The following is a 9,477-nucleotide window of genomic DNA, read 5'->3' as shown; positions in this document are numbered from 1 at the left end:
TATATTATATATATTTCAATATTTCAATAACGAAATGAAGTGCAGTAACTGAACACATTTTAAAGAATGCATATTACCTATAACTCTGGGTTCATGGCCTTCTGCTGTTCTCCGTGTTTAACTGTGTTTGCCACATTTCCCTCCTGTGTTTTTTTTTTAAACCACCAAGCTCGCATTGTGATAACGATGCAACCGCGATTTATCGTGTAGCCCTACTGCATACGTTACACTCACACATAACATCATTATAATGTAACTACAAACTGGATATGTACATCGTGCAATGTGGCGCTGCCGGGGTAAAGCGTGCATTAGTAGAAGACAAAGACATGTTAGTTACAGTATATTAAACAGCTTCTAACCACAGATAGACATGCAAATATGCAAGATTATAAAGGAAAGGCTGTCTCATAAAATGTGTTACGCAAATAAAATAACTGAACTTTGAACATTGCATCATAAAAAAGGATGAACTATTAACATTATATGCACAGGTTTATATACTAACACAGTGATGTGTGATGTCTGGGCTGAAGGAGGACAGCAGCACATAAAGCATCTGGCCTAATTACTCTGCAACTTCAAGGACAATTTTTCAGGCTCAACAAGAAGATGAAGGTCGTGTTAATTCACTGTTTTGCCATCAGATATTATCGCTCATGTGTTTGTGTTTTTAAGTGTGTCAGAGATGAGGGAGGAAAGAGTGTGTTTGAGTGAAAACACATTTCTGATGTGTGACTTCCTGATTATGATTCATCAACATCGTCTCTAAAAGGAGGGAAAAGAGTCATGTTGTGTCACTGTCTTTGAAATGTTAACGGGTTTATGTTACTGACATGGGAACACACACCTTTGATCAGTGTCATCAATATCACCTCTCAGGTAGACACAACAGAAGCACGAGGGTCAGATTTCACAATAACACAAAAGTAAACAACATCACCTGTCTGTCTGATTATTATTATAACTGATAATAACATGTTGTATTAGCTCCTTAATGAATGCACAGGTTTCTAAACAGAACGTATTTAAATCACCTTTACCTGTTTTTGGTTCTTCTGTGCAGGAGGGGGTTTTAACAGCTGATGGATTTTGAGTAAACCGTTTCTGCAGATGTGCACGAAGGTCGCTCCGGAGCCTCGTTGGAAGGTTTTAACTCACAAAAAGACTCATTTGAGACGCACTAAGAAAAACACACACTAAACTTTCCTTTCCAGTCGCCTCCCAGACGAAACCAACGGCATCTCAGCGCCTTCCTTCCTTCCTTCCTTCCTTCCTTCCTTCCTTCCTTCCTCGGCGGGGAGATGACAGTAAAGGAGGAGCAGGTGTGTTTGGAGCGATGCTCTCGACAGATTCACCAGGCAGGGGCTACATCTCAGTGCACAAATCTCCTCTTCTTCTTCTTCTTCTTCTTCTTCTTCTTCTTCTTCTTCTGCGTTTTAAAAGACACAGGCTGCAGCAGCGTGTGCGTCCTGTCCCGTTGCCCTTCAAAAAGAAAGAAGACAAGAGCTGCTTCCGGAAACCAAACAGCCACCGACCTGCCAGCCAGCCAGCCAACGGCGCTCTGCTGAAGATTATTTACAGCGTGAGTCTGACTCAGAAGCTCACAGAACCACAGCAGGTAGAAGGGACAGTGACGCCTACAAACATGGCCGCCGTTGCCTGAACGACTCGACGTGTCTGTTACACGCCGGGGTCACACATCCGAAGGTTGTTTCCACGACAACAACATTAAAACTGACCGTTAGCCAAAGCTTAAGGCTCGCCAGTGTAGGTTTGGTGTGGAGGTGCTGTTCTATGTATTCACGGTCTATGATGACGCACTGCTGCCGCTCAGTGGTTGGTATGGCAACGTGCGTGAAATTAACTGATTGACACCTTGTAAGACAAACAGGTAGTTAGTTCACCTAATTGTGTTATTTTAGTAGCCTAATCATTTAATTGTAATTTATTTTAATATATTTAGACCTACAGTTTATGTGTAGACTTTATATGTATTTAAAAAGTATAGAATAGAATAGAATTACTTTATTGATCCCAAACTGGGAAATTGTGGCGTTACAGCAGCAGGTTATCCAAACACACAATATGAGCAAATAAACACAATATAATATTAAATACAAAGTAAATAAGCTCTAAAAATATCAAAACTAAGAATGAGAATATATACAACCAGGATTTAACTAATGCATATATATTAAGACATAACATAAGTGTTACATGTTTTTTTTTTTACATTATTGTTGATTGTTTTGAAAACTTTGCTGTGACAATAAAAAAAAAATTATCATCATGCCAATAAAGCACATTGAACTTGAACTAGCTCAGTCTGTGGTGACTGGGGTTGGGATCTGGAGGATCAAAATACAGAAGTTGTTGTGGTAGCTGGAGAGGTGCCGGGGCACTTCCCGAGTACTGCAGAGGTGCCCCTTGAGCAAGGCATCGAACCCCCAACCTGCTCTGGTGCGCTCTCTCTGTGTAGCAGCCCCACTCTGACATCTCTCCACCAATACATGTCCACAGGTCCTGTATGTGCATGTGAGGGATGCGGGCCTATGTGTGTGTGAAGCATGTCTCTAAAATAACTTAGTGTAAACAAGAATTTCCCTCAAGGATGATGAATAAATTATTATTTTTTTAAAAGGGAAACGTTATGAGGGTTGTATGGTGTCACATATAGGCCTTCCTTTTATTTTTATTTTATTTTATTTATTGCACAAAAAAAAACATAATAGATCGATGACAGCAGACAGTACATCATTTAGTTAATTAACAAAATATAAATTTTGAAAGAAATGTGCTGGAGGAGCCAAATAAACCCAGAGGGGCTCATCGAGTGGCCCTCCTCAAGAGAAACATGTAACACAGAGACATATTATTAATGTAGTCCAAGCAAAAACAATAAAGCTAACAAGAACACATAAACAATAAGGTGTAAAAGAAAGCAAAACAAGAAAGAGACAAATTCAAGAAGAGGGGAAAAAGGAAAATAAGCTCTTATGGCTTGTTTCTTTCTGTGTGGTGCTTGTTTGTTTGTTTGTCTTAATATGTGGCAACACCAGACTGTAGTTACTGGGACTGGGCTTTAAATTGGGCTGTGTGGGGCCCCCGAGAAGTTATGTTGCACGTCCCATGTACAGAGGCTGTGGTCCTCATCGCTGCGGCTGTGGGTTTGAATCTGACCTCTGCCCTTTGCTGCAGGTCATCCACCACTCTCTCCTCCCACCATTTCCTGTCTCTCTACAACTTTTGTAATGAAGGCAAAATGCCTCCCAAATATATCCTTAAATCGGGCTGTGCTTTTAGTTGAGGATTAACAGTAGGTCAGAAGCCCCTTTGTGTTTTTATTGGCCCTTGTAACACTGTAACAGCAAACTGACATTAAAGTTCCTGTGAGGAGTTTTCATGATACAAACTGAAATGAATACTGATGCTTCACTATGACCCACAAAAGAAGAAAAGACCATCAGTGAGAAGATGAATTACTTTCAAATAGTTCATTTTAATGCCTAAAGAAGCTGCTGCAGGGTAGGTGTCAGATCAACGCTCAAAGGAGCTTTAAATATCTGACTTACTTCTTTGTGCTGTTTATGAATAACCTAACATATCAGAGATCTTTAGAAGACGAGTGTTCTGTAACCAAGAAATGTTTCATTATTATTATTATTATTATTATTAAGGTAAATGCATCTCATTTAAACACGTACAAGGACTGTGCTTCTCCTTCTCCTTACACAGGTTGCCTTCATGAGCGGGCGCCATGCATGACTGTTATGGATTTTGCAATTTTCTCAGTTTTCTCATGACTTCTTTTTATTTTTAATGTCACTTACTTTAACTTTCTGTATTGTTTTTAACTCACTGATGTAAAGAACTTTGTCCCCTGGGTTTAGAAAGGTGCTATAAGTTTATTATATTATTATACAGTATTACACAAATCATCTGATTTCTAATAATCAATATAACTTATTCTGAAATAAGATTGTTTTGTTTGTTTCTGATAAATCTGTTAAATTAATTTTAAACTCTCTTTTTTTATTACAGTAATTTACTTAATTTGTTTCTAAAATTAAACAGATCATCATTTGTTTGTAGCTGAATGAATGAAGTAAGGAGGATAAATTCGGTTGGGACTATTCCAGCTCGTTCACGATTTATTAAAGTGATCTTCTTCCTCATAACAGTTTCGAGGATTAACCAGAGATTGCAAATCAAATCTGAGGGATTATCTGTCTCTTGATGGGAATCTCGCAGATATCCAATCAGCTACCTCCCCACCCTCCTCTCTCTCTGCCTCTCTCTCTCTCTCTCCTCTCGCTCTCTGTCTCTCTCTCGCCCTCCTCTCTCTCTCCTCCTCTCTCTCTCCCCCTCTCTCTCTCCTCCTCTCTCTCTCCCCCTCTCTCTCTTCCTCTCTCTGTCTCTCTCTCTCTCTTCCTCTCTCTGTCTCTCTCTCTCTCCCTCTCTCACTCTCGCCCTCCTCTCTCTCTCCCCCTCTCTCTGTCTCTCTCTCTCGCCCTCCTCTCTCTCTCTCTGTCTCTCTCTCTCTCTCTCCCTCTCTCACTCTCGCCCTCCTCTCTCTCTCCCCCTCTCTCTCTTCCTCTCTCTGTCTCTCTCTCTCTCCCCCTCTCTCTCTCTCTCCCTCTCTCACTCTCGCCCTCCTCTCTCTCTCCCCCTCTCTCTCTTCCTCTCTCTGTCTCTCTCTCTCTCCCCCTCTCTCTCTCTCTCCCTCTCTCTCTTCCTCTCTCTCTTCCTCTCGCTCTCTCTCCTCTGTGTTAGAAATCTGACGTGGCAGAATATCCGGACGTGACATACTTCCACATCGTCTTCACAGCTCCACACACATTTTCGTCCTGATCGTGGGTGAGGAGCAGAGCTGAGTCCTGGTCCTGGTCCTGGTCCTGGTCCTGGTCCTGGTCTGCACCGGGAAAAAACAGAATGTGGCTGATCGTGTTGGCCGGTTTGCTCCACTGCGCCTCGGCCTACGATGTGGATCTGAAGAAACTGGAGGGGCTGGCGAAGGCGAGGGTGGAGGTACAGAAAACAACACAATTCATCATATTGAGCTTCATATATAACAGTGACGTCACACCGAGGCTTTGAGTAGATGTCTGACTTTCGGTAAAAACGTGTGAATTGATGCGTTTTAGTTCCTTTACATGTCCGAGTTTGGCGCATGCGTGACTCCTTCCAGGGAAGTGAAATAGAGCTGTGGTAACCTGCTTGATCTGCATATACTTTATATATATGCTGTGTCACGGCATTATCTTCAAATCTGCAACAAGAAGACGTTTTTCTCTTGCTGAAATGGGACAGAGGTTGTGTGACTGCCTTGGGGTCTGATTCCTGCACAAAACTTTGAGTAACTCTACCCTTCATGGTGTAAGGAACAAAGCCCTCCCCCCCCCCCCCAGGGTCTCACCAAACCTTCACCCTGCCAGCATCACCAAAGAAAAGCAACTCATCTGTTGCTATTGTTCTGACTCACACCTGCTCATTCAAAACCTGAGGCTCAGGTTTCCAAAGAAAATGTGTCAGGGATTCTTCCCAGAGGCCTGAATCTGTGTTTTGAACAGAGTAATAACTAATGGTGTTTAACACATGCACAAAACTCCTGAGCATTTCCAGAATTATCAGGGGGAGGTTCAATGTGTGAAGGCAGTCAGACACAGTTTTCATTCAGGAAAAAAAGTCCCGACAGCCTCCTATAGTGACATTTCAAGGTGAAGTTTGGATAAGTGAGCGGGCAGAGGTGATGACGCTCAAATGATGTGACTGGTGCCGTCTTCCTGCACGTAATGTAGCTGCTTCATACTGTTTTTGCTTGTTGTTACGTGTAGCAGGATAAACACTGAAGCTTCAGTGTCCACCACATGGCAACCTGGGTGCACATTAACTCTTTTCAACATCAGGTGTCAGAGTTAAATATTTCTCCTTTAACATCATTTTAATAAACCTCTGTTTGAGCAATATTTACAGCACTTGTTTCTGTACCGTAAACCAGTGGTTCTCTGGTCTAGGACAGTCCATCAACCCCTTCATAAAAAACCTCATCCCACATTTCAGATATTTTTTAACCAATCAGATTGGTTTAATGGAAAATTGTGCATTTTTGTACTTCAGACGGAACAAAACAAACATGTTTAAAAAAGTGCTTCATTAACTTCTTGAAACAATTTATTTTTTCCAGGCACACCTTTTGACCCTCTAAAAATGGCTCTGCAATTTAGGAAGATTTCAAAATCAGGATGTCCTGACATTTTCTAGACATTTTCAGGAGTGCATGTGTGAACACAGCTTTGTTTCAGGGTTTCTGAACAAGGAATATAAACCCCATACACTATGTAAAGCATGCATACAGACATATGTCAGTGGCAGAAATGTGAAACACCTTATTCCTAGTCCAAGTAGGGTCCTCTTTCCAAAGTATTAGAGCTGCTTGTGACCGTGTCCTGCTCTTTTATCTTCTGTCTCCTTGCAGTCGTGTGGTGGATGACAGCTGAACAGGCTCAGAGAGGTAAGATATCCTGCAGACAAAACACTGAGAGCAAGTATGTGAGGGATACAGGAGCCTAATCCCTGAAGCATTTCCTCACTGTGTAACATTTTACTTTCTGCATCTAAAGTTTCAGATAATCCCCTCACAGTGACGAACATTAACCCCCCTCCTCTGTCTGCAGGTCAAAGCCTTTGTGGTCGACGACATTCCTCTCTAGTATCCTTTAAACTGAAGTTAAACACCCATGTTTCATAAATATGTCTTCTTCATGAATTTGACTTTTCTAGTATTCCTTCTTTCAATCCTTGACCGTCTGCACCTCAGCCATAACCTGGTGATGAAGCACATTGCCGGGGCCGACCCTGAGCTCGTCCTTCTCAACCACTACCATGAAGAGCTGGATGTAAGTCTTTGTTTCGCGGCGCATTTAAAGCTAATGTGAGGTGTTTTTTAGCAGGTTATGAAACAGAATGAAATGAATATTGATGTCCCTCTGCAAGATACAAAAACAACAGTATGCTGCAGAGACACTCTGACTCCAGGTCCTCCAGACTTCATTGACCAAACATTCTCTGTCTCAGCTTCACTAAAACTGATAAAAAAAGAGGCAAACATGAAAACAAGAAAATCCTTTTTAAAAACATCACCTCCCAATGCAAATAAGCTCACAGTGCTGCACCTTACATCCATCTGTGTGTGTGTGATGTCTTACACTGACAGTAGATTGTGTTAACCCTGGAGTCATATGTCACCTCTGTGTCCTCTCTAGCGGATCGCTCTGTCCGACATGACCCGCTCGGAGATCAACGAGCTGCTCGGGAAGCTCGGCTTCTACAGGAAGGCTCAGGCCCAGGAGGAGGTGCCCGAGGAGTTCCGCTTCTCTCCGGCTAAAGACAGCCCGTTTAAAGACGAGCCGCAGCACAAACCGGCTGCAGAGAGCAAACCATCAGAGCCGGCCTCAGAGGCCCAGCGCACAGATCTATAACTTACCAGAGAGGAGGAAAGTAGGAATCTCACAGAACCACTCCGCCACCAAAAAGCTGCTCCACGATCTGCTGGTTTCTGCAGTTTATGACGGCGATGTTTGTCATTTTTAAAAACTAGCCCCAGCAGATCATGCATCAGCTTCTGGGCATGGACAGAATGTTAGCATCAGCAGAAGGCCTTGAAAAGGTCCATAGTCTGAATTTGCACATCTCTTGTTGCTGTTTGTTCTTTGTTTCGCAGCGTTAATACTCCAACAGGCCACTTTGTGAGTGCTTTTCTACTCCCCCCCTCCCCCACACAGAGACTGGAAGTGTGTGTGTGTGTGTTTTGATTTTTTGTGTCTTCAGGAATCTCATCCTCACTTTGACTTCTCTAGTGTGTCTGAATGTTTCCCGCCTTGCTCTGAAACTGAATGAAGCCTCAGGCTGAAAACTGTCTGACAGGCCTGAGGTTGATGTAACGTGTTCCGGCAGGTGGGAATGATGCACACAAGAGAAGTCGGGTCGAAGGCTTGTGAAAGTGGGAAATAATAAAACGAAAAAATGTCAAATAACTCTGATCCTTGCTGTGTTGATTTTTTTTTTTGCCTCATGAGTGTTTCCCTTTCACCTCTACAGATTACATTTTTTAGGGAGCTTCTTATCATGTTTATTTGTGCATCCTGACATCCTCTAATAACCCGAAAAGCTTAAACTGGCATATTCAGTCTGATCATTCCCCATCCGGTCTCATAACTCCTTTACATTTGTGTTTTTTGTGTTCATTTTATCGTTGTGTTGTTACTTTGTTGTTTTTTATCTCTGCTTTGTAAGGTGACCTTGAGAGTTTTTAAAGGCGCCTTTAAATAAAATATAATATTATTCCACTACAGGTTGTAAAACGTGGCTGCTAATATCAGCTACACAATGGAATAATATTATTAATAGAAATTGTAAAAAAGGGCTGGGCCTAAGATTGAACCTTGTGGAACACCCTTTGTGATCGGAAGAAACTCAGAGTGGATGATTCCCAGGTTTACTGATTGCCGTCGGTCGGTTTGTTAGTTCAAAAACCATGCACACGCACTAAAACCAGTCAAACTAAGAATTTGCAAAAGCAATGAATAGTCAACAGTCTCTCTCTCTCTGACCCTGATTTCTGACCCTATCCCCTGTTCTCTCTAAAATAAAGGTATAAAAAGCCCAATTAGTTACTGTTAACTAATAACTAATAATAGAGAGGATAAAGAGAAGATTTTAAAGGAAGATTAAATCGATAAAAAACAGAAGGTACTTGTGCCTTGATAAAAGGATAAGTGCTCAGTGAAGACATAATGCCCCTATACCCTACTGATGCTCCTTATTTGCCACCGCTATACCAAAACAGCGTCATCACCTTCATACCCATGACGCCCCTAGACAGAGACGAGCTACTATTGCTGTTGTTTTGGGCTTGATTTTTGTATTTCTCCCCTTTTTAATTACTGAGCCCAGTAATTAAAGTGTAAAGTGCAGTAATCCAGCCTTGACCACCTTCAACAGACCCAGGCTGGGTTGATGAGAGCTCCAGGTAGAGACGATGCCGATACTACTCCCCTACCACACATGGCCCCTCCTGTTACCCCGCAAGTCAACCGTGTAGGCTAATGGACTTTTAACATGACTGAGATACTCATTCATCCGTCTGTGTGTGAAGGGCACTTGAAGTTTTGAGTTACGTTTTCAATGAGGGGTTCTCTGAGACAGCTGTGCAGCTCATCAGCAGCCGACGTGGCAGCTCTTCAGACTGACGCTGTGGAACGAAGGACTTCAGATTTGGCTGATTCGCCTCACGAGGGAACGACAAGGAAACACATTCTTGAATTGAAAAGGTCCCTCCTTAAGCCTTAAAGATGACATATTGTTCCCTTTTCCACCTTTTCAAACAGTCCCCCTGTGGTCTAAGTGAAACACCTGTGCTGTGCTTTGGTCAAAATATAACATGAATCAAGCACCAGAGGAGGTTTGTGACCCTGT

General features: G+C 42.4%; 2 protein-coding genes and 1 long non-coding RNA gene across 3 annotated transcripts in view; 2 read left to right on the top strand and 1 right to left on the bottom strand.

The window, feature by feature from the left end:
* Positions 1 to 1,184, bottom strand: part of inpp5jb (inositol polyphosphate-5-phosphatase Jb) — a 24,562-nt gene extending 23,378 nt beyond the window's left edge. Inside the window, exon 1 of the mRNA XM_061039271.1 lies at positions 1,044 to 1,184. The gene's annotated coding sequence lies outside the window, so the exon portion shown is untranslated. The remainder of the gene's footprint in view (positions 1 to 1,043) is intronic.
* LOC132974941 (uncharacterized) lies at positions 397 to 1,417 on the top strand. The gene is made up of 2 exons (XR_009673155.1): positions 397 to 618; positions 1,067 to 1,417. It is a non-coding gene; the product is annotated as an uncharacterized LOC132974941 (long non-coding RNA).
* Positions 1,418 to 4,828: 3,411 nt separating this feature from the next.
* Positions 4,829 to 8,042, top strand: selenom (selenoprotein M). The gene is made up of 5 exons (XM_061039309.1): positions 4,829 to 5,031; positions 6,479 to 6,514; positions 6,678 to 6,712; positions 6,821 to 6,899; positions 7,266 to 8,042. Exons 1-5 carry the CDS (start codon positions 4,936 to 4,938, stop codon positions 7,479 to 7,481), a joined length of 462 nt encoding a protein of 153 aa, XP_060895292.1. The 5' UTR covers positions 4,829 to 4,935; the 3' UTR covers positions 7,482 to 8,042.
* Positions 8,043 to 9,477: the final 1,435 nt, after the last annotated feature.

The sequence above is a fragment of the Labrus mixtus genome, chromosome 5 (assembly GCF_963584025.1).
Source record: "Labrus mixtus chromosome 5, fLabMix1.1, whole genome shotgun sequence".
In the NCBI taxonomy this organism is placed as follows: domain Eukaryota; kingdom Metazoa; phylum Chordata; class Actinopteri; order Labriformes; family Labridae; genus Labrus; species Labrus mixtus.
Note: the sequence above shows the minus strand (reverse complement) of the source record. Positions and strands in the feature narration are given on the sequence as shown.